Source organism: Daucus carota, chromosome 1 (assembly GCF_001625215.2).
Source record: "Daucus carota subsp. sativus chromosome 1, DH1 v3.0, whole genome shotgun sequence".
Taxonomy (NCBI): domain Eukaryota; kingdom Viridiplantae; phylum Streptophyta; class Magnoliopsida; order Apiales; family Apiaceae; genus Daucus; species Daucus carota.
The window spans coordinates 48,393,480-48,419,078 of NC_030381.2; the positions used below are offsets into that span (position 1 = coordinate 48,393,480).

The window sequence follows — 25,599 nt, forward strand, 5'->3', positions numbered from 1 at the left end:
ATTTAAAATATAAAGCTATTATAAAAAACTATCAATTAATACCAACGTTCTTTTATTATTACATAGTTATCAAGAGCACTCTCACAGATATCGGGATTCAATTACAAGCTGTAAATTATCATAATATACTGAGGTAATCGAGGGATAAAAATCAAAATGCCTAAGATACTGTAAATTTATAAGATGTAACATAACTTTACGTTTTTCAAAAAATACTTTTATACTTAACATAAAAATTTGATGATGTTGTGTTTTTAATTAATTTTAAAATATCAATTGTTTTTTTTAAGTAAAAATATCAATTGTCAGTTTAATGTAACATCACTTCACGTTTTTCAAAAGATACTTTTTGAACTTAACACAAACAATTAATGCTCGTATTTTTCTAGTTAATTTTAAACTATCAATTATTAGTTTAAACATATTATAAAGGCTTTGACCTAAATTTAATTTAAACTAATATTTTGAGTAGAGAACCCAATTTAAAATAGATTTTAGATGATACTCTCTCTGCCCTAAAATGAAAATATATTTAATTTTTTGCACATAATTCGAGGTGAAAAAATATATTTTTATGTATTTTTATTTTTTCCTCAATAAAATATATATATATATATGAAAAAAATTGAAAAATAATATATAATTTGCTTTTTCTAACTCAAATTACGTGTAAAAATAATAAATTGACTTCTATTTTGAGATATGATGAATATTTAAGATTGTTTTTGAAAATGTGATATTTGGAGTAATCAATTATATAATTACACAATACGAAGGGCTGATGTCCCCAAAAATTTATTTTAAAACGGATTATGTAACGTCTGATTATGGACACGTATAATATTTTTTGGTAGGTGATTGATTTTAATTGATTTTCATTTTATTAATAATAATGATTCTGGTATATGTATAGAAGTTAACATTAATAAAAGTCTTCTCTTAAATTGCGACGTTGTTATAATTGTTGGTTAAATTGGGTCTATCAAACATTAAGTAAAATTTGTCCATCTACAAGATATTGTACTTCGATTGTATTAGTTATACTGGTTGACTAAAATTTAAAAATAATATTTTATTAATATTTTAAATTTTTAAATAAAATATATCGGTTGAAATGATGTGTAATTTTTCTACAGATTTCTTAGAGGTAGAGGTGCGACATATATAACTATCCATAAGAGTTGGCTAAAATTATAGAAAAGAGGTGGAGATGGCCGGAGAATGATATTTTCAAGATATTATTGACTATATTTTTTATTTTTGATGTGTCAACTCACTTTTTAGTTAAAGATTTTTCATAGTTGGATAAATTAAGCTAGTAAAATATCATGTAAAATTTGTTGCATCCGGAAGATATTTTACTTTATTGGTACTAACTATATTAATTGACTATATCTTAAAAACGGCGTGTTATTAATATTTGAAATTATTATAAATAAAATATATTATTTTAATATAATAATTGATGAGGTAACATTTGCCATAGATTTGTATGCAATTTCCATTTTAAATTTTTTTAACCGGCACCCATTTTAGTTAGATCATACTCCCTCCGTCCCACCCATTTCTTATCGAATGGGTTGGGCACGGAGGTTAAGAAATATGTATAAAGTAGTGGAAAAGAGGAAGAAAAGTGGGTAAAGTGGTGGACCCATTGATTTTTAATGTATAAAAAGAAGATAATGAAGTAAAAGTAGTGTGAAAAGGAAAGAAAAGTGGAGAAGTGGTGGGATCCATTGACTATTTTTGGTAAGTTTTGAAATATAAAAAATTGGATGGGACCCCCAAAAAGGAAAGTGTAAAGAAATGGGTGGGACGGAGGGAGCAGGTGACAACTTTTAATTCTAACTAATAATGGCCCCTTCCATCCACAAAACCTTGCGATCCTCTGCATAAATAAAATGCAGTTCACACCAGAAAGAGACACGGGCTACTAGTACGTATTTGTATGTAGTTCCAGTGCTTTCCCTTTATACGACGATGGGTTCAATTTCGGTGCAACTTTAGTAGTGCTTGCTGTTGCTGCGTCCACTTCTCACAGCTCCCCACTACTCTCTCTCTCTCCCCTCTCTCCACCTCCTCCTCTCTCTCTCTCTCCATCCCTCCCTCTCTCTCTCTCTCTCTCTCTCTCTCCCCTCTCTCCTCTCTCTCTCTCTCTCTCTCTCTCACTCTCTCTTCATCACACTAATGGCCTTGTTCAACGTCTTATGCCCTCATTCTCCAAACGTACGTCATCTCTGCATTTAAGTCTCGTTTTTGTGTATTCCCTGTACTATTTGATCATCTTAATTTTTCTCTCTTTTGTGTTTCTGCTTTTCATAATTGTACTCTAATGTTTAGGTATGGAGTGCAACTGGAGTCTCCAAGTGTTTCGATGATTTATATCCTTTTTATTCCGCGTTTCGTAATTTCTGTGCGATACTTGTATTAGTAATTTCTGAATGAAATTCCTTAATGATAGTTACGTTTTTGGGTCTCGGAGTTAATTTAATATCTGTGATTTTAGTTGCTGCACTCGCAATTACAAAAAGGAATGCCAGAGCAAATATAAGGGTGTGTAATTTATTCATTATTAAATTCTTTGCTGCGTTATAAATTTGTAATGGAAATTGATATCTTGCTCGGCATATTGGTTTACGACCTCACTCGCGGAATGTTGATAAATTTGTAGAGGAAATTGAACTAAAACTGTTAATCAGATCATGTATTAACATTCAGGTTACTCTGAGCTAATTATTCTCTTTGTAAGTTTTTAATAGAGCTCAGCTTGTGTAATAAACTTGCAAGACTCAGTTGTTGTATTATTTAAATTAGAATTGATTGTCAATTTATTGCTCGTCAAATCAGTCAAAAGGTGACTTTCACTTTACCATCCTTCATGTTGATAAATGGTGTATGCCTTTATCCCCACTACGCAGATCAATCCGGCAGAGAGGATTCCCTTTCAAGTTCTTCCTGTAATTGGGGCACTAGTGGCATGCATTGACATTGGTTTTCTTTTGAGGACTACATTGAATGGTTATCCAGTTATGTATCATAAGTGGCTCTTAAGATTATCTCAGCTATTATTTTGGGTATGTTTTTTTAAGATGCTTCTTAATCCTTGCAATATCAGTGGAACATCCATTTTTATTCCGGGCTTACACTTCGGTTTTCTCTTGTCCCACGATATTAGGTTACTATTCTACTCGTCTCGAAGTGTAAGTTTTGGTTTATTGTCTTCTCTGACTGGCTTATGTGCATTTGGTGGATCGTCAAGGCATGTTGTTGGGTGCCTCATCTGCAAGCAATCTTTTATTCTTTGGAGGTAAGTTTGTTATAATAAATTTGTTGCTAAATCTCTAGATTTCAGTGTAGTGATAATAAGTGTTATGGGTTGCAGAGCAGCCTAATAGTAAGATTTTTTCTTGCATGCTATATTTTTATGTACAACAGAAGTTATTTTACTTATAGTATATGGTTAATGTCTCTATGATGTAAAATTAGTACATGAGTGACGAGTATCATCCCTATACTTTATGGGTGTAGAAAACAAAGGCCCTTGTTCATAACCTAATTTATGGCATACAAAATACAACAGTATGCCTGCATAGGTATATGCTATACTCCAATTTATTTGTTTTTCTTGGCAGGCTGTAACATGTCTAAAAGAGAGCCTACGGTTGCTGCTGGAAGTCATGTTTGGAATCTCAATTATACTTATCAAAATGAAACGGGCATCTCTAAAGAGCAGGTAGGATCATGTGAATGACCCGATACATAAACCAATGATACTAATTTGAAAAATCATTATATGCTTACATGTTGTAACATCATTAAAAGCTTATATGTTTTCACATCCTCGTCATAGTTTGAACCATGTGAAGGCACTTTGTTTAAGTAACAAAAGAAAATAAACAATTAGTTAGTTGATAAAACTATGAAAACAAATATGCAGTAGGTATTAAAAATCTAAATAAATGTGTATTTGACTATTTGTAACCTGAGGTTTAGTTTATTTGTGGCTCCCATCCCGTCCTGAATTATAGTGGACGCTTTATTAAGAATGTAAACTTAAGTTTACATATATGTGGATTACCCTTGTTGTTGCATTTGTGCTAGTTGTCTTTAGGATTTTGATTAGAGCTTGTGATTTGTATTGGGTTTTTGTATTTTTACTCTGCCCATTAAATTGTCCTGCCCTTTAATTATTCCCACAAATATAATTGTGAGAACTTCTTAAAGAGCTGGCAGAAGCAAAGGTTCAACTAGATTTAATATGTTCTTACAATTGTAGAAACTCGTCAAAACTGGAAAAATTCAGGACTTGTATTAAACAATTGCTGGACAAACTAAATTCCCCAGACGAGAAAAAATAAACCAAAATGAATATGAGTCTAACGATAGCTGAGTAACTCGCAGGCCTTACTTTAATTTCTCTGAGTAAAGAGATTGTTCCATAAAGACTCCTGTATTCTTTTCTTGTCTTTCAGAAACATCTGGTTTGTAATCTTTTCCTGACAGTTAATATTAAAATAATCATCTGTTATCCATGCATTAAACACTAAGCGTGAAATAACATAAAAGACAGTACAATACAGATGACTTGGCAAACAAAGAAGTAGTTGAGAGTACAATACAGTGTTGGGTTGCAAAGTACCTGGTAAAAGCCAAACACCTCGATCGTACAAACCCTGTAGTGGATGCAGGGCAAACCCATTTTATCTTTAGTAAAGTTGAATCATGACTCAGAAGTTTTAGACCATTGTTTTTTTCTTTTAGAGAATTTAAGACCATTGTTAATTAAGGGTATCCAATGCTTGCTTCTTTTTTTTTTTCTTTCATGGATGACAGCAAATTGCATTGGCACAATCTTAGTCTAAATTCAAATTTTTGTTTCATCTTCTAGTTTATATAAGATGCCTGAGAAAGTGAGAAGCTTCATTATTTACCAATATTACGCACATTTTCTTGATTTAGTCTTGGCACTTAGAAAAGGTGTACCTTAGTGTACCCCAACCTGGATCGTTACTTATTATATAACACCATACAATATTTGTCAAATTTGCAAAGTTTTGGTAGTATCTTTATATGCAGCAATTATGATTTCTTTTGCAAGAGTGTCACTGATGTTAATTTATGAAGGCTCCTGTTATTATATATATTTTTTGAAATTTGAACTCATCTTTTGTTTTCTTGGTTTTTATTTTGCTTTTCGTTTTTACGTGTTGGGTTTAAAAGGAATGAAGGTACGAAAATAATTGATCCTTCTAAGGTTGCCACTAGTTTCTATAGATTAGGTGCTTGATTATTAGTAATCTGGATATAAGTTCATTTTACCTTGTATCTATTGTTGTAAACTAGACTTGTGTGTTTATCATCTACTTGACCGTATGCTGGTTATTTTAACTCTGTAGTTTAGGTGAGGATCTACTTCTATCACATGAATTGGACATTGAAAATGGTCAGCAACTCGATCATGTACGTACTTTTGCTGCTATTCTGTGAGAGATGTATATTATGTTTGGGCGATATTTGTACGATGCTCTAGTTCGCGATTTCTACAGTCTTATCATCTTTTCCCTATGTTGTAGTAACGAGGTAAAATAAAAATTTATGCTTGTTTACTCTCTTGTCAAAGGAAAAGGCTCAGAACATCTGGCAATTAATGTCATTTGAAATTATATCTTCTGTGCTGCAACGTGGGGCTGGGAAGCAACTTGACTTTGAAGACCTGCTTGAGCTACCTGCTGACATGGATCCTTTGTCCTGTCATCTGATGCTGTTAAGTTGTTGGGAAAGGCAGAGAAAAACCGGTCACCCCTCACTATTTAGAGCATTCTGTTCAGCATATGGATGGTCTTATATTAGTCTTGGTCTTCTAAAGGTATTTATCAGAAATATTATTCTTACATTAATGCAAAACACTTGAATTTGGAAAGTAAAAGTATTGAAAAAATAAAAATACTTAATATGTACCTTCAAGTTCAGAGAAATGTCACTATGCTGATTAGATAAATTGCCTCTTAACTTAAATGTCGAAACAAGTAGAATAGAAAGCACGTAGATGCAGAGTTAATCTGATGATTGTTAGCTAATTTTTCTTAGGAAAGGGGAATAGGACTAGAGATTGGAGGGTGCCAAAGTTGAGAAGGCATAATGTAAAATCTGTTTTTACCTCATGTTTCAAAAATGTTAGAAATCGATTAAATCTGCCTGTACACACATCTTCATGGTTAGGTTTGTGTAGGTACCTTTAACTCATTAATAAAAGCTAGTTTGACGGATACATTATAAATATTATCTGGAATAGCTTTGATGATTGGAATCTCTAGTGGTCTATGCAAGACAGTTTAGGTCTATTAGCACATTAATAGGAAATTGATGAGTTGATGTTTTTCTTTAAGATGCTGGAAGAGGATACACGAATTAACATATAATTTACAATTATGAGTGGTTTTCTATCAAATATAAGCACATTCTTGTTGCAGTTTTATGCCTTAGATTTGACCTCCTACTGGGACTGAAATCTTCTTTACTAAGTGTTTGAGGCTGAAAGAAACTTATCTTTTTGCAGATACTTAATGATTGTCTCGGTTTTGGGGGACCTTTGCTTCTCAATAAGCTTATTCGGTTTCTTCAAGAAGGTTCATCAATCTAATTTTTTTTCTCTTGTTTTCTTATTACTCTGTAATCTGGTACTTGTTTACGGTTTTTGTTCTTGTTTATTTTCCTGACACAAGCAGGTGGTGAAAATTTCGATGGCTATATATTCGCAATATCTTTAGGCCTCACATCTATATTGAAGTAATTATCTTTTTAAATTTTATTAATACCACGTCACCAATTGAGAGCATAATTATATTTACTGCATGAGTATTTCATATGTCAGGATCATTGACTGTTTTAACTTTTTACTCTGAAACTATGTTATATTTACTCTATGGTTGAACAACTTTTCCTTTTGCTCATGTTTGTTTTCCTAATTAAATGGTCGTAGTAGCATATATCAGAGTTCCTTGTAGCAAATATCTGACATATTAATATCTGCATCTTGGTTAAATATAATAACAAGACCTTGTTGTTTCATCTCAAATTTAATTAAACTTGAGCAGGTAATGAGCATTATGTGAGACATTGATTATTTCCCTTTCCCTAATCCCACCAAAGCCACTTTGACTAGAGTAACTATTGTGGATATTGAATTTAAAAGCAGAGGAGAAAAATTTCCTAGCCTCAAAATGGAAATATCTAAGGTATGCTATTTAATAAGCGATCAATTCAGAGCCTACATATTACATCTTCCACTCAAAAAGCAAATGATTAAGTAACACGCACATTATTATTATTTTGTGTTTTTTGTTGTTAAAGATTTATATAAATGATTTAAAAGTAAAACAAAAGTCCAATAGAAGTAAAACAAAACTAAAACATAAGTGTTCTATTCATTCTGATGCATAAAACTTAAACTAAACCTGGAAGCCTCTATATAGGCTGCACATAAACAAAAAACACTGGAAAATACCCAACTCTATCCCACTAATACCTCACCTAAATTTTTAGAAACTACATTATCTAGTAATTTTTCTGAATTTGCAGCTAAAACCTAGTCAGCAAGAATTATAAAAAACAATTCAAATAATTTTCAACATTTATTAATTTTTTTGTTAAGTCACATTTACATATTCTTTTAGCTACGTCTTTACCGAACTCACCAAAAGCAGAAACTAACGCTAAAGATATAATTTGTCACATGTTTTACAAAACCAGATTAATGAGCTCAGATCCTAAAACACATCTTATCAACTAAAATCATGCAACTTTAAATTTGATATGGTGCTTCTACCTGATGAAATAAAACCAACAAAAATGAATGTGATTGTATAGGAAATCATAGAATACATAATTCTTTAGTAAAGGAAGTCTATAGTAATCATATTTCAGAGAAGTTTTATACCAATTGTATCTAAATAATGAGAAACGTATCTGCACCAAATATCATGATAGTTGTGTTTGTTTAGGAAAATCATTAAACTAAAAGTCTTAATCTGTCTATACACATATATGTATAAATAAGTAAAGTATGGTTAACTCTATTTCCCTTAATTTAACTTAGAAGCAGGCCTAACTACTTTTAGTTCAATGGTGCAGATCCTTCCTTGATACTCAATACACTTTTCACCTTTCCAAACTAAAACTGAAGCTACGCTCGAGTATTATGGCTACTATTTTTCGCAAGGTATAATTCGTTATATAGCTTAAGTATAGTGTTAAGTAGTATCTTTTCAGTTAGTAACATGACATGCACACAAGTAATTAACCAACAATCCAGATGACTGCCTTTGATAGAATCGAGCTCTTCACCATTTTCAATACATATGGGCTTCTATTGTTTTATACTCTTGATTCAGTTCGGAATATCTTTTTGGGGTTTCCTTTTTCTTTTTATGATCTTAGGTGCTATGCTTGATTAACATACTACAATTAATTTTTAATATCTGATCAGACTATGTGCAAGTAGCTGGAAGTAACACTGTTGTGACTTGATACATGTTGGAATCTGTATTATTAAAGTCTTTCTGCAGAAGGATGAGTAATCTTGGTGAACTATGCATATAACTACAGTTATGATGTGACCTACTTCCACTTAAGCTTAACTTGATTTTTAAGTCATTTCTAGAAAGATTGTCTGATTGAGATCGGCATTAGTCTAGAAAGAATAGGAAGCTGATAAATACATGGAATCCGTTATATTGGATAAAGAAGCAGAATCTCATAATGACATTACGTAGTCATTAATATCATCACTTTTTTATACTCCGCTTCAAGATTTAATAGTTGCTCTAGTTTCAGCCTTAACCCACCTCTTATGTTTTCTTATCTATTCTTTGATTTCAAGTTCCTTTGTTCTTTGCTTTCGGTACAGTTACATACTTATTTTCATGTAAAAAAGAACTGACCTTTTTTCAATCAACTTGCTGAATCATTTCGTTCTGATGAAAGTTGTTGATTATCTTTAATTGTTGCTATATGTCACATAAAAGAAAGAGACATAGCTACATGTCTGAATCTGATTCTGACTTCTGTTTTTTCTTCAATGTATGTTATTTCCAGTGCCTATGTGTTAGCTTAGCGGAAAGGTCAAAATTTTCTGAAGGTGAAATTCAGACCTACATGTCTGTTGACGCTGATAGATCTGTCAACTTGTGCAACAGTCTTCATGACATGTGGAGGTCAGATTCTTTCATATTTTGTTTCAGATTATTACAATTGCACATGTTTCAGATTCTTTCATATTTTGTTTCATATCTTTCATATGGTCGGGGATTCATGGGGGGTGCGGGAACTGTAATTTTTGTGATTTTGCGGCCACTGTGATGATGGAATACATATGAAAAATGTACAGCACTGCCAAAGGCAGTAGCTACTGCCTTCATTGGGAAAAACAAGTGGAAGCTGGACATGGAAGCTATAATAATTCAAGATTATTGATTTCATGTGTCAAATGAATATTCAATATTATGTCTTTCATTTATTAAGTATGATGGACTTGTGTATTTGACTATTTGGTTTAATTTTAATGCTACTCCTTTGTTTTGTTAATTAACTATATATATAATATATATTTTTAATTGCCGTATCCCCCACCACCCAAATCCTCATATTAATTTTTTTGCCGAATTCCCGAATCCCGCACCCGTACTCTTGCTTCATAGCTGTATACTCTATTACATGATCTTTAGTGTATTCATACAATAGTTGATATATTTGAACTTCAGTATTGTTATTTTCATTGGAATCAGTATTTCATTTGTCTACATGGATACAGGATATTTACTCTGCATATCTCCGGTTATATGTATTAACTTTTTTGAATCATGTTTTTGGTCATCCACAACTGAATAGGCAGCAAGCTGGAGTCCATATTGTCTACTACAGTGAAGTAGTCTGATGCAAGCAACTTCTCGTTTAGTAGATTTTCGAACACAGTTGCTAGAGTATGTTTACCCCATTGGTAATCATTTTATGTGGGGATCATCTGATTAAATTTTTATCCAGTGGGAAACATATGGATCCATCCCGAATTGTCATTGTCCTTGTAAACATATAATATAGTTCATACGTACAGTGTTTGTACATCATCCTCATCATAACCCAACCCTGTTCCCCTGCAATTCGGCTAGGCTAGATTGAGGCACAGGTATATATCAAGGAAGGTCGGTCACATCACTTATCCTTCTCCATTGCCTTTTTTATGTTACAAGGTCAACAGTCAGTAACACCTTGTCATCCAAACCTTGCAAACAACTTCTGACCTAGTTTTCTTTCTTTTATTTTATTTATTTATTGTGTCTACTCATTCACAGATGCAAAATCTGTTTTGGCAATATATCATGACTGAAGTTAAAAATGCTTGTCTGTTGTACTAGTTTAGGTTGAAGTGATCTCTATCTATACTTGCTTTCACGCATTAATCTTATCATATAATATGCATGATTTAAAATTCATTATCTTATTTCTATGCAAATGTATCAGCTTGCCCCTACAGATTGGAGTTGCACTTTATTTGCTTTATACACAAGTGAAGTTTGCTTTTGTTTCAGGGATTGCAATAACTATTTTGCTTATACCAGGTAATCATACCGCTACTATTTAAATGTGTGTGCATGCTAAACTTTGGTTATACTACAGATTCAGATGGTGATATTGTGTTCAACCAATTAATTTAACTTGTCATTACTATCTCAGATATCTTGATTGTTTACTTAATCAAAAAAAGTAAGTAATTGAGTATCTCTCAGTTACCTCCAATATTGAACTCGTGAAAAAAGTTGCTCTCAGAGTGTTCTACCCATATATCCAACAATGTGATGTGTGCAGTCTCATTTGGTCATCAGTAACATAATAAAAAAGGGGTTAGAAAGAAAAAGACATGTGCTGATGTGCTATATTATGATTTGTGACAAGTAAGCCCCTGGATCTGTAGAACCACAAACCTCAGCTGAATGTAGTCTACCTTTATGTGAAAATGATTATATACTTTTGGGATTATTCAAATATTTAAGTTTTACACTTTTATGTGCTGAGTAGTAAATAATGTGTTATCCATGTTTTTTTTCCCAGTGAATAAATGGATTGCTGAGGCAATTGCAGATGCTACTAGAAGTATGATGAAACAGAAGGATGAACGGTACACAACTTAGGGTTATTAAGCAAGAACATTACTACTAATTGCCAATTTGCACATGGGCCATTGCACTCAAGATAGTCAACTAATTTCAACCATTCGATAAATTTCTAACCTTTTTTAAAGGATTATTTTTCTCTTGAATATATGTATTTTTCGTAGACCAAACAAACTTGTGAATATTTTCTTCAGAATTTCTGATTTCCCTGCATATGATTTTTATAAGATAATTTTCTGAAAGTTAAACCTTGGGAAATCAGGAAAAAAACATTTCCCTTGAAATTAATTTCCATGAAACCAGTGGAGCTTAATATCACAGTTCGTTGCTCTGCATCAAGCTACTATGTTCTTTTATGAGAGTCTACACATCAAAATATATGATTTTTGACAGGATAAGAAGGACAGGAGAACTTTTGACATATATTCGCACTTTAAAGATGTATGGCTGGGAGCTTCTGTTTTCTAGTTGGTTGATCAAAACAAGATCCTCTGAAGTGTCTTATTTGTCAGTAAGACACCGATTTGCTTCAGCCATACTTTGTTTTATTGGGAAGAACAATCTTCTTCTAATTAGTGATTCTCTATTTATTAGACAAGGAAGTATTTGGATGCGTGGTGCGTGTTTTTTTGGGCAACAACACCAACACTTTTCTCTTTTTGCACGTTTGGACTTTATGCATTAATGGGAAATCAACTTGATGCTGCAACGGTATAGCTAATATAAAATATGTTTATATACAGTAGTCTCTCTTGACTATTTTGAACTATTATGCTCAGTTTGATAGGTGAGGTTTTCATATGTATAGGTCTTTACTTGTCTTGCGCTTTTCAATAATTTAATCTCTCCGCTGAACTCATTTCCATGGGTCATTAATGGACTGATTGACGTAAGTATTCTGTCTGCCATATCTGTTCAGGTTTAGCTTGTTCTTTATATTTTTTTTTGCGCTCTACTCAAACTTTGAATTTTTAATTGCATGCCAGGCCACCATATCCACCGGTCGTCTAAGCAGGTTTCTTTGCTGTCCAGAGATTGAAACTGCGACGTCTAGTGATAATTATGCATCATCCTGCACAGATGAGTATCCATGTGTAAGCTTTGAAGATGTTGCTGTTGTCATTAATGAAGCATGTTGTCTGTGGTGTAGCAATGATCAGGAGCAGTTGGTGATGGATCACGTGACTCTCTCTGTTCCAAAGGGTCACCTCATTGCTGTTGTTGGGGAGGTGTCTAATTTTCACATTCTGTTGTTTGTATGCAAGAGAAGTAGAACCTAATTCTTCTTCAGTTCTAGTATACTTATTTAGCCGCAGGAAGTTATATACCTAGTTATCATCCAAGACAAAGTTGGACAATTTAGCACTGGCTGTAAATAATATCTTGGCACAAATATACCAAATATGCAAACCCTTAGTATTTACCAGGAAGATACATATAAGACTCTCGTGATTGTGTTTTGATGTTTTATCATGCATTGGGTTTTGGAAAGTATCATTAAATTGAAAGATAAGGGAACCTGGAAAACACACAAGTTAAAAGCTCTAAGTTGCAGTATTATTTTACCACAGACTAATACATATATATGTCACTGAGTTAATAAATTGAATGCTTGCATGCAGGTAGGTTCAGGCAAATCATCCTTACTAAATTCTATTTTGCGAGAAACGAAAATCATCAATGGATTTGTGCATACAAGTGGATCTATAGCCTATGTACCACAGGTTATTAAATAATGAATAATGCATATTGGCATATTGCTTCTAAATATTTTGTGTAGTATCTGACTGCTTACATCCTATGTTCTGATTCTGTAGGTCCCATGGATTCTCTCTGGGAGCATTCGTGATAATGTCATTCTTGGGGATGAATATGATCCAAGAAGGTGCAATTTTACACATCGAAGTAACTTTGAATTTCTTTATCTTTTTCTTGAAGTTTTGAGGTGAACTAGTCATATGTATGCTAAGTGATCGCTTATTCCCATCTAGTTACGCCCAATACCCTTAAGTATTTACTGAGAATATCAACTATAATGCTAAGGTTGTGGTTAAGGGCTCAAGACCCGTTTAGTGGCTTTCCCCAACACCTTAAGGTTTTGGTAGTGATGATTTTGCAATTCTTTTTATATGCACAGTAGTGGAAATTTATATGTCTTCCCGCACACATATTTGATTTTGTGTAAAAGAAAAAATTTACAGTAGAACATCAATAAACTAATACTCCAAAATTAATAACCTCGATATATATGCACTTTTCTGTGTTCCTACGTTAGAGAGAGAGTGTACTTTTTAACCCTTATAAATTACTCAAAGTCGTCAGTCCATAGAGGTTTTACTGCATCGGTGAAGGATTATTCAGCTTTAAACAGAATATATGTTTTCTTTTGCGAGAAGATTATCTGATGTACTAGAGGCATGTGCACTGGACATTGATGTGTTCCGAATGACTGGAGGTGACTTGGCTTTTATTGGTGAAAAAGGGCTCAACTTGTCAGGTGGGCAGAGAGCTCGTTTAGCTCTGGCCAGGTAAAAGAACTTCCGTACTTTACAGTGTAAATAGCAGTGGGTAAGGGCTTTATGAATCAATTTGATTTTTTTAATACTGTCATATGTAACACAGGGCTGTTTATCATGATCCCGACATATATCTGCTCGATGATGTCCTTAGTGCAGTTGATGCTGAAGTTGCACAGTGGATAATATCTAATGCAATTCTTGGTCCCTTAATGAGCCAGAAGACACGTATCCTATGTACCCACAATGCACAGGTATCAACTCCACTATAACTTGCTGTGTTAATTGACTCCTAAAGGTATCGTCATTGGTTACTGGACAAGCGTACAATCTTTCTGTTCCGTTGATACAATTTACTCAATAATATCATACAAGTTATCAAAGGAATTAGAGCAGTTTCTATTGTTAAATATAAATGCATCTCTTAGGCTAACCTCTGTATTATATTTGGTTACCTTAGATACTTTGAGCACAATATTATAATGCATTGCTAGAATAGAATATAAACAACAAAAACGTGACAATCGTGTGCTGATTTCTGTTAGGGCTTTTGTATTGATGCCGATATGAGTCAGGTTCTTTGGGGGGGAAAAATATTTGGTAGGGGATATTTGATTGTGTTGGTAAAATCCCAATTTTAGGGGAGTTTGTCTCACTCTCTCCTTGTAAAACTTATTTCTTCTTTTTAGAGGACTATTATCCTCAACTTGTGATCTAATTAACTTTAATTGAATCCTCATTTGTGTTTGTTCTTCGATTTTGCTTTCTTAGTTAATCGTTAAAATCTGGTCAAATCATAGAAATTTGGTATGGGAGCTAGGGTGTTGGATTTTGATTAATAACCTGAAACAAGTAGTTTCAGACGTTTACACTATTCGATTGACTTCCACTGGAGAACAATATGACAAGAATTGGTTTTTGAAAAGTTCTAAAGTTATTCCTCAGTGAACTGCCAATGCAAGATCTTTGCTCTGAGTTTTTCCCCCTTTAGATTTTTAACCGCGATGTTTCCCTATTGACATTATGCTTCTTCATCTTGAAATTTCGTTGCCTAAGGTGGCATGAAATGGCTCTTGTTGAGGTTGTTACTTTATGAGTTACTAACTGCCTTCTTTTCTGTTTAAAATTACTGCTGCATATGTTATCTAATCTGTGTTAATGGTGTTGGAGGTTTGGGCTTGGGGATCTAAATAAGCAGACCGCTTTTTGTAATACAAATGGGCACATTTTATCGAAGTTCAACTTTGGGCCAGATTTTTGTAGCAGGGAGTGAACACCTATTGTAAAAATTTGCGACCTAAGTGACACATTTGTTAATAAAAGTAGGCACATCATATGAAGTTTACTATTGCTGGATTGAGTCACAGGGCGTTGGCACCATCTATAAAAATTAGCGACCTAATTGACACTTTTGTGTTTGAGATTTTGCGGGATACAAATTTCGAAAATGATTCTGGTTTGCGACATCTAAGTTCAGGTGGTTTCGAATTTGAATTTTCATGGGTCGAAACCGTCGAGTTTTAGTATTAGCCGAATGGGTGATGCATTCTTATAAGTTTTTCATTATTAGAAGTTATTGGCCCTGTGTGATTGAGGTGGTTTCCATTCTTCATGTGTTTTTAAGTTTTTTCCTAGAGCTTTTATTCTTGAGTTTGTATAAGTAGATGGGTATGAGCGGGAATGAACATCGTGTTTGATGAGAGTAGTACTTTTGTTTTTTGTGTGGAGAATTCCTACATTTGGGTTGTCACTTTAAGATTGAGGTGGAGCACAATTTGAGTTCTGTATGTCAACAGGTTTACGTTTAATATAGTTGTATATTGATAAAAAGGTTTATGTCTAGCTTGAACGAATAGTAGTTTGAGTTGATGTACCATCTTATTTTGTAGGAAATTTTGGGACCTGTAATTTTTAAGGACCATCTCTGTCTTGTTTTTTCAATCACTTATCGGTGACATGTTTGCATTGCTTGGTTGGAAAAGGAATATTATGTTCGCTTAGTTTGGGATGAGTTTAGTAAGTCGGTGGAGTTGCCAAACTTAATCTTGGTGTATTGGCATTGCTTGTTTAGTGTTGCATCTGTAGTGTGGATGGCATAAAGACAGCTCTCTAAATTACTATATAAATATTTGTTGTCTTGTAAAATATGCTTATTGTGTCTTTGACAGTTAGCATGGGTAGTATAGGCACGGAACATTTAAAATTTGACGAAGTTGTTGCTTGGACATATTACCTTAATTAGACAAGATATTTTGTGAAGTTGCAGTTCCAACATAATTTGAGTTTTCACATTTTGAGTTTTAAATTTGTTGAAGTTTTTATCTTAAAGGAAACAAATTAAGTTTTCATCTTAAAGAAAACAAATTTATTTTGATCTCTTGTTTCTTGCACCAATGTATGTTGGGTTAAGCTTAGAGTTATTTGGGCCAGATCAAACCAAGGTAAGGATTGTTGGATTTTTTTTTTCATCTCCTTGGCCTTTGTATTGAGTTGAAGCCCAATTACATAAGATTTAGTGTTTTGGTATATATGGGTCATGTTCAAGAGAGAACCATTAGACAGAAAACCAGAGAACCCTTACCTTATTTCTAATATTAGTCAGGGTTCTGCAACAGAACTTCATATGAAAAAAAATGTCTTATTTATGTATTATATATTGAAATTACTTCTGAACACACACAACGATGCAAAAAACATGTATTTAGATTTAGATCCTGAAAATCTATGTAAAATAGAGGGTTCTGCAGCAAAACTTTAGTGGTTCCATGGTTCTATTTTAAGCATTGGTTCTCTCTTGAGTGCGACCCTATATTATATAGAACATATGATAACTACTTTTAAGGTTTGCAGGGGAACCTGAGTGAGGGAACAGATGTAGTAGGTAGTTAGTGGTCTATTTAAGGGTGTGGGTGAAACGCCAAAGTTACAAGAGTTGGTCTCTTTATATGTTACTCTATACCTATGGCTGTTGCAAACATTTGATTATACATATTGTTTTCTTGCCCAAACCTTTTTATTGGTAAATCTAATCTGACAATCTTGTTCATGCTTCCCTCAGGCAATATCCTCTGCAGATACAGTTGTTTTAATAGACAAAGGACGAGTAAGGCTGGTAGGAAGCCCATCACAGTCCTCCGTTTCTTCATATATTCCACCCTCCTTGCGAGAAGACTTAAGTATTTCATCGGAAGTTCAAAGTGAAGATAATGATGTAGATGCTCAAAAAAAGGTTCTTTTGGAGAGTGATGATATTTGTGTCTCGGAGGAAGCCCCTTGCGCCATTGAGGTTGAACAAAGGAAAGAAGGAAGGGTTGAAGTTGTCACCTACAAGTGAGTTATTTTTTTGATAGACCTGACCCTTATGGTAGATTTCATGTTAAAGCACTGATTAAAGTCATTTTCTTGTCTAAGCTTGTGTATGTAACTTGCTTATATTTAAACATCAATCTTTTTGTTCTACAGAAATTATGCAGTGTTCTGCGGTTGGTCTGTTACAATCTTAACATGCCTCTCAGCAATATTTATGCAAGCATCTCGTAATGGGAATGACCTTTGGTTGTCGTACTGGGTGGATACAACAGGAGTTGATAAACAAAAGGATCGCACATCCTTCTATTTGGTAAGTACTAGTTTATTTCAAACCAATAGCCAACACGGATACTCGTTTATTAGTACCTGTGGTGGACTGTTTAATACTCCCCCCGTCCCAATGAGTTATATACATATGGAGTGTGGCACGGAGGTTAAGAAAAATTTGTAATTTAATGAAGAAAAATAATAAAAGTAGGTAAAGTGGTGGGACCAACTAATATTTAATGTATAAAGTGAGTGAAGTGTGAGTAAAGTGGTAGGACAAACTAATATTTAATATTATAAAGTAGGTGTAGTGGAAGAAAGTAGTGGGTGTAGTTAAATTTTTATATTATAAAATCTTGCTACTTTAGGAATGTATACAATTAGTGGGACGTCCCAAACAAGAAACTGTATAGAAATGAGTGTGACGGAGGGAGTAACAAATAATGTTACTATAGGTTTGCTTGATGCACAACAGCACAAGTGATTAACATATAGTTCCAAAGAAAATGTATGGTTACATTATTTATTTATCTATCACTTAATTATCCTCTTTTAGTTTGAAAGAGTTACTAAAAACTGTCTGGACGTCTAAAAGCAAATTTCTAAAATCTAATCTCTTGTTTTCACAATTATAACATTACACAAGAAGTCTTTACTTAGTTTTAAAACTTTCAATACTCTAAATATATACATACAATGAATTTGAATAGTAGTCGATTTTGTTAAGTTACCAGTTCTCCTGGAACCTCAACGTGTTGGGAGAAAGGCTTAGCAGGATCATATAGTATTAGTATCTTTAAGCTCCCCCTCAGGCGAAAGCCCATTATTGGGTCTAGAGTGGGATCGCTTGGCGCCCATATCTTAGGAGCTAATTTGTCTTGGTGTATATATATAATATTCTTGAATATAGATTTAGAGGGTAGGAGGATTCGTATATGAGATGTCTCCCAATCTGGCCTTCGATACCATGTTAAGTTGAACTGGATATCTTTTCCTTAGTATTTCATATCAATATATACACAAGAGGCACCCATTATGCCACAATTATAGCCTGACTATGCTCAGTACTATCTCTAATTACAGCATGATTATTGCCTGTTATCTCCTCATAATCTGCTATAACTATCTCTTCCTACAGCCTAATTATATTATCAGAATTAGCATATATTATCAGAATTAGCTAATTCGTTACCCTATTTATGGTCATTGAATCTGTCGTGCAGTATCCCTTACATATAACTTATAAAATTCTTAATAAGTTAATCTACTAACATTTATATCCATTAGCATTAAGTTGTCAATCAAGAGATGCCAAGGCCAGAAAAGGGCTTTTGTGAAAATATCAAAAAAGTTGTTGTTTAGACTTTATTAGCTGAAATGTGAGGTTGAGTAATTACAAGTTTGTAGTAAGCTTCCTGTATCGAATGACAATCCACCTCGCTATTATTTGTATGCTCATGAAATACGGAATTTGCGTTGATCAGAGCATCTTAATTATACCCTTTTTAAGTGCTCCTAAATCTCTTGGCAGTCTTGTATGGCTCCAAATTAAGTGCAATAGTGTAATCAGTGCCACCTATTATCCATGTCATAATTTTAACATTCTTCACGTTTTATGTATCCAACATAGTACAGTTTAGAATTTGGATCACTACCATTAACCCGACCCCACAACTCCTTTGCTGTGACAAAAAGGGAATACTGAAATTTTCAACTGGATTAAATTTCCCCCGTAAATCGCAGACCGGAAACCATCACCAATTATGCTAGTAAAGGACTTAAAAAATCAGCAGTTATTTGCTAAACTAATTACTACTAGAAAACAACCCAATGTTACAAAGAGTAAAATGATAAACTTAAAGAACATTTATGATTTTGATTTCATATCAAGTTACCAGTTCTCCTAAAATCACGTGTTAGGAGGGTTTAGCAGGATCATATAGATGATAAAGTAAAGTGAAAAAAAGTATCAAACTGATATTTTGTTATAATCAACTTGGCCTCATTTACATAGAAGAGAGGATTGCATAGCCAACATCTAAACAATAATAAGGTAAATTATATAATAATGCAACTATCCAATAATACTATACTAATATAATTATATTATATATCTTAACAAAGTATCATATCTTAATAGATATTAGGAATATATTATCACGTGATAAATGATAAACTTATATACTTGAAGTTTTTTTTGGTTATTAATCTTTTGTGAGGCTGTATTTCTGCCCACAGTGGACCAATTAGCTGTATACACCACTGCCAGTAAGCTTCTTTTTTACATACGCTTGAAATAATCCCTTTTCCAAAAGTGCACAAATGTGCTAGAAAATATTGCACAAATTTTTGAATGAGTAGATTTGCTGCTGAAATCAATATATTTATGTCATTGACGGTTGACCATGCAGGTTGTTTTATGCATATTCTGTGTCATGAATTCCTCATTTACATTAGTGCGAGCATTCTCATTTGCATTTGGTGGTCTACGTGCTGCTGTGCAAGTGCATGACAGACTATTAAAGAATCTAGTCGATGCACCTGTGCACTTTTTCGATCAGACTCCAACCGGAAGAATACTCAACAGGTAGCACAATTTTTGTAAACATAATTTTAAATTTACTTAAAAATTATATCTTCTGTTGGCTATATAGGTTGTCTTCTGATCTCTATACAATTGATGACTCTCTTCCTTTCATCCTTAACATTCTCCTGGCGAATTTTGTCGGCCTCCTAGGTATAGCTATCGTTCTCTCCTACACCCAGGTAAGTTTAAGATAATTTGCATGTTTTGTTGATGTTCCTGCTAGAAATACTCCATATCTGATATGGTGAATCTGCTTCAACTGATGTGTGTATTGCAGGTCATGTTCTTACTTCTGTTACTGCCATTTTGGTATGTATACAACAAATTGCAGGTATTTTACATATAACTCTTCAACTTTAAATCCCAACTCTACTACTAGATATTCAATTAGCACTTCCACTTCAAGTCATTGCTCCATCTGTATAATCACCTGTAAATAATAAGATAAAGTTTATTATTGTGTTTAATAAGTTTGTTCTTGAGGCTAGGAGGTATCACATATTCACATTGAATTTCCATCTCATTTTCTTTTTTCTTTGAATGCCTTTCATATTTATTTGAATATCTTTGTTGCCCATATGGCTAATAAATCTTGCTTCGTGTTGGAATTGAGAGTATACTGAACTAAAGGTTGTAACATAAAATTGAACAGCTTACATTTTTTTACTGAAATTAAAGCATGCTCAGTTGGACAAATGTAAAAGAATAATAATTTGAAAGAGGAATACGAAGTTCATCTCTCATGTCTTAGCAGCAACAGAAAACAAAGAATCAAATCACTTATTAGCATATTTTTCGTTTAATGAAGTAATATATGATTTTACCTGTTGTCAATCATGTCAGGCTAAGAACTTGCAGTTAAATGAAATGTTGTTCAGTTGTACTACAGGTCAACATCAAGGGAATTGAGAAGGCTAGATAGTGTTGCACGTTCACCTATTTATGCCTCCTTTACTGAGATCCTGAATGGATCATCAACGATAAGGGCATTCAAAACTGAGGTAAGAATATACATTCTACTTACTGTTAGAGATTATCGAATATATTATCAGTAACACTGAACTAACCATTCTATATTCAAGTTGTCTTTATAGTTCTCAAGTCTGAGACTATTATTTAGTATTAGCATCGGTAGTTATATTTCTTTAAATTGTTAATACATCTAGCTTCCGTTGAATGACGAGTGTCATCTTCCATTCAGGAAACAGAGTGGGCCAGACTAATATTGTTTGACAGGATTTTTTCTTTGCCAGATTTACTGAGAATGTAATATTGTATCAGCGTACTTCTTATTCAGAGATTATAGCAAATTTGTGGCTTTCACTGCGTCTGCAGGTATGTGACCAAAGTTGGGAAGGTACTCTGAATATATTTTTCGTTGGATAAGACAAGTTCTATGCATGAATTCTTTGAATCACATTAATGATTCATAAGATCTCATCTGCAAACAATATACTTGTCTTAGATATTGGCAGCAGTTATTGTCTGTTTCGTTGCTGTGATGGCTGTTGTTGGATCTCGTGGACATCTTCTTATCAGTTTCGGTAGCCCAGGGAAGGTAAATGATATTGTCTTCAGTTACTCTTGCCTCTTTCCTGACTAATAAATTCAATCTGTTAATGTAGCTACATTGTGTCATATGTAAATGACAATGGAATCTGGTATGGTCCCTGTTTGTCAACAGGTAGGATTGGCGCTCTCTTATGCAGCTCCAGCTGTATCTCTATTAGGAAACTTCTTGACCAGCTTTACAGAAACGGAAAAGGAACTGGTTTCGGTGGAGAGGGTTCTTCAGGTATGATGAATGAAATTCATAGCTTGGTTTCTTTGGCACTGACTGAAAATGTTGATTCCTTTTGTTTTAGTATATGGATGTAGCAACAGAAGAACTACACGAGTGCCAGCTTCTCGATACAGAGTGGCCTTTGCATGGAAACATTGAATTTCAGAATGTGACTCTCAAGTATAGGCCTTCGTTACCTGCTGCATTGTGCGATCTTACTTGTACTTTTGCTGGGGGAACACAGGTCTGTTCATTTATGTATCTACTATTGTGCTTTGTTCTTTGTGTTCTTATACGCATCAATAAGATTAGATCCTTCTTTGGGACTTCAAATTATTCATTTTTTTCCTCTTAGGGTTAACACCTGAATTATTTTTTATTTATCAGACTGGAATTGTGGGCAGAACAGGTGCTGGAAAGTCTAGCATTTTAAATGTGTTATTTCGCCTTAACCCACTCTCTGGAGGTTGCATTTTGGTGGATGGAATAAATATAGCTAAAACTTCATTAAGAGACCTTCGTACACGTTTCTCTGTTGTTCCGCAAACTCCATTCCTTTTTGAAGGATCATTAAGGTACATATCTATATGTTGCTTATTAACATACTGTTTGAAGAAGCATGTATAGTGGAGCCTAAATTTGAATATTAAACTGTCAATTCTCAGCTAGATGTATTTGGTAATGCAATTTACCTTGATTATTCTTTAAAACAAAATTAGGGACAACCTGGATCCGTTCCGGGTGAACGATGACCTGAAAATTTGGGATGCCCTAGCAAAGTGCCAGATTGAAGATGAAGTTAGAGCCATGGGAGGACTTGACATGCATGTAAAAGAATCTGGAGCTTCATTCTCTGTTGGGCAACGACAACTCTTGTGCCTTGCACGCGCATTTCTCAAGTCGTCTAAGGTGATGACAAAATAGAATCATGAAGGATAGAGGATGAAACACAGAATCACATACACCCACACCCACGCACAATGATGGAACTAGGATTTTTTCTTGTGTAGGCACATAACTTTATGTCCAAAAAATTATATTATAAATGAAAAAAATGTCAAAGTTAAAGATAAATATATTGTTCAACCAATTATGTGAAGCCATTGTAACGACTATTCTTTATTATGTTGGAATTAAATGATTGTTAGGAAATTTCCATCAAACACCAAACACACATTAATGAAATTCTTGTTTTTGTTTCCCCAGGTTATGTTGTATATGTTTGCATCATTCTGTCTTTGACCTGAAACACAAGATGAAAGTTAAGATTTTAACCACCTTTATAAAGATTTGAACTCTGCATGTATTTTAGGTACTGTGTTTGGATGAATGTACAGCCAATGTGGATACTTCAACGGCTTTAAAGCTGCAGAATGCCATAACTAGCAAATGCAGAGGCATCACAGTGATCACAATTGCTCACCGCATTTCCACAGTGCTGAACATGGATACTATCTTTATTCTTGATCAAGGGTCACTGGTATGCTCATAATTTACGCCACCATATAATTTTACTTTTTTTAATTAAGCTTAAAAGGAATAAGCATAAGGATATGGGAATTTCATTGCTATCTAATTAATATCCTCTTTTATCACTATATTCCTCTGTACATCTATTATATTCTAAAATGGGAAAAACCTTAGCTGAAGTAGATCAAGGAGAGAAAACATGTGAAGGATCCACCTAGAATCTGAGTAGAACTCTATTCTATTTGGTTAAATGGAACGAAATGGAATTTGAATTCTCATATGTGAAGTTATGGAGAATCCTTTCGTCTTTCATTTCGTAAGAATGAAAGAAATATATACAGAGAAAAAAGGATCATTCAGATCTTTAGAAATCCAATACGAGTTTTCATAAATTTCATCTGTCATTCCACTCTCAAATTTGAACTGGGAGTTCAAACCCTCCAACAGTATAGTGAATATTTTTGTCGTCATCCTACCTGTCTCTGGAAAAATCTGCATCGTTTCACCTCCTTCCATGTTTCCTTTTTTATTCATCTCTTCTTACTATAATCATTACATCTCTTCATTTTCATTTCTAGTGCATATATTTCCTTTCAATTATATAACATGTTTGATTCAAAATAAATTATATGCATGTATTAATATTTTAATGGACAGCATGATTTTTAAGTTTAATCTGAGCTCTTGACCCAGAATGTTACTTCGGGTTATCTGATTCATCAGACTTCAATCTGTTTAATAACAATAGGAATATTATATCTATATGGTGTTGGTTGGTTCGGAAAATTATAGTGTTGGAACATCATTCTCAATAACTTGGTTACTCATTTTTGACTTCCCCAATGGGATTTCTAGCCATTCCTATTCCTGATTTCCATGGTTGAATAATAGATGATCCACTTAAGGCTACTTCTAACACCTTAAGGTTTTGATGAGTTAATTCCTTATCATGATTATCTCGTCTCGGTTTTGGAGGAACCTGGTTTCATCTGTCTCCCTCTCTTTAAGGCCTTAAGATTTTAGATGAAATGATTACTTGACATGGTATCTCAGAACTCGATTTTCGGAGAGGCATCTCGGACTCTCGGGTCTTCCTTTAAAACCTTGAAGTTTTCATAGTATTCTCACCCCAACTGTTAAATTTACTTTCCTTTAATACCGTGGATCATAATTGTTTCGTGGAACTGTAATCCAAGGATTATAGTCTAAGCATTATAATCATTTTAATATCATTACAAGGATTGTAATCCTTTATATTACCCAATACTATGTTTGTTTAGAATGTTTAAATTAAGGATTGAATTATATTTTACTAAATTCTAATCGATTGTTTGTTTTGAGGATAAAATATGACATTGGACTATCTTCCATTAAATATGCTTCTCATGTTTGTTAGACATAATTTTATAGTGAAGAGATTATAATCCTTTTAAAAACTGATGTGTTAGAGGGGATTATAATCTTATCGCTTAATTCACCAAACAAACATGAGATTGATATTTTAAAGGACCATAATCCCTGAACTTGTCCTAAAAATATATGTTCTAACACAACAAACATGTGATTAAAATTTTTAGTGGATTATCGTCTTACCTCCCACTTAATCTCATGAAACAAACATGGCTTTAAGGTTTTAAATAAGTTGGTCAATTAAAATCCCATCAACAATTCAATTCTGTTTGCCTTTCTTGAACACATTAATATTTTAGATGAGTAATCTAACATCCAAAATTGTTTAAATAAGAATTGTTTACCTTCAGAACATGACAATCATTAATTTGACACTTGTCTTTTCTTTGTTATTGTAGGTTGAACAAGGAAATCCACATGTTCTTTTACAGGATAAGATGAGTCGGTTCTCGAGTTTTGTTGAGGCTTCTACGAGTAACTAACTAAAAGGTGCTATTAACAGGGATTAACCTTATCTAATAATGTAATGTAGTGTTTGGTTAAATCATCAAATGAGGTTAGCGTTATATTAGCAGAGTACCATAGTATTTAGCTTAAACTGAAAAGGAAGCCAAACTACTATCTGAGTTAAGTTCAGAGCTACACAGTTTCGGTGAATTATGTTCATGTTCTAAACTAACAAGGAATTATCAGGTTACTATAACAAACTGCAGAAATCGGCTTACCTACTCTCTGCATTAAATAGAACAACTCCATTCAGACTTTATTATCTGTCTGCGACATGTTTCTCTTTTTTGGTCTTGTTTTATTGTTAGATATTAAAATTTAAAGTTTTGTTGTGCTATTGTTTGATATTAAAGTTTTATTGTTTAAGTTTCCAGGCATATATATTGGTAGGTTTCTGGATAGGATTGTGCGTTTCTGTGCACTCAGTGTAAATAGATTAAAACAAAAAAAGAACTCAATAAAATAGAAAAAATGGACTCTCTTAGAGACCGAGAGTGATTTGATTTTTATAAAAATATATATAAAAAACGTTAACTATTTGGAACCAAAATGTTAACACTTTTATTTGCTTACTAATAATATATA

The 25,599-nt window shown here is 33.4% G+C and overlaps 1 protein-coding gene across 3 annotated transcripts; it reads left to right on the plus strand.

The window, feature by feature from the left end:
• The first annotated feature begins 1,894 nt into the window (after positions 1-1,894).
• Positions 1,895-25,278, plus strand: LOC108204512 (ABC transporter C family member 13). Of its 3 annotated transcripts, XM_017373995.2 has the most exons (36): positions 1,896-2,226; positions 2,341-2,381; positions 2,466-2,553; positions 2,919-3,074; positions 3,176-3,307; positions 3,633-3,733; positions 5,397-5,460; positions 5,621-5,866; positions 6,557-6,626; positions 6,726-6,786; positions 8,131-8,218; positions 9,094-9,212; positions 10,516-10,613; positions 11,104-11,170; positions 11,559-11,676; positions 11,760-11,876; positions 11,974-12,054; positions 12,152-12,394; positions 12,788-12,889; positions 12,983-13,050; positions 13,562-13,693; positions 13,788-13,935; positions 16,740-17,011; positions 17,144-17,300; positions 19,669-19,844; positions 19,912-20,023; positions 20,122-20,175; positions 20,723-20,845; positions 21,081-21,179; positions 21,310-21,402; positions 21,529-21,639; positions 21,710-21,871; positions 22,015-22,202; positions 22,347-22,536; positions 22,940-23,107; positions 24,906-25,278. In XM_017373995.2, the coding sequence occupies exons 1-36, from the start codon at positions 2,188-2,190 to the stop codon at positions 24,987-24,989; spliced, it is 4,368 nt and encodes a 1,455-aa protein (XP_017229484.1). In that variant the 5' UTR covers positions 1,896-2,187; the 3' UTR covers positions 24,990-25,278. The 3 variants fall into 3 exon arrangements, with proteins under 3 accessions (XP_063941894.1, XP_017229484.1, XP_063941895.1); XM_064085824.1 differs by lacking the exons at positions 19,912-20,023; positions 20,122-20,175 and having other exon boundaries at positions 1,895-2,226; positions 20,734-20,845; XM_064085825.1 differs by lacking the exons at positions 1,896-2,226; positions 2,341-2,381; positions 2,466-2,553; positions 5,397-5,460 and having other exon boundaries at positions 2,935-3,074.
• Positions 25,279-25,599: the final 321 nt, after the last annotated feature.

Excerpts from the sequence above, each read along its gene's own strand:
- LOC108204512 (XM_017373995.2), top strand. The coding sequence starts at position 2,188 with ATGGCCTTGTTCAACGTCTTATGCCCTCATTCTCCAAAC. Across the intron at positions 12,395-12,787 it reads TCATTGCTGTTGTTGGGGAG|GTAGGTTCAGGCAAATCATC; the intron begins GTGTCTAATTTT and ends GCTTGCATGCAG. Across the intron at positions 17,012-17,143 it reads GTTGAAGTTGTCACCTACAA|AAATTATGCAGTGTTCTGCG; the intron begins GTGAGTTATTTT and ends TTTGTTCTACAG.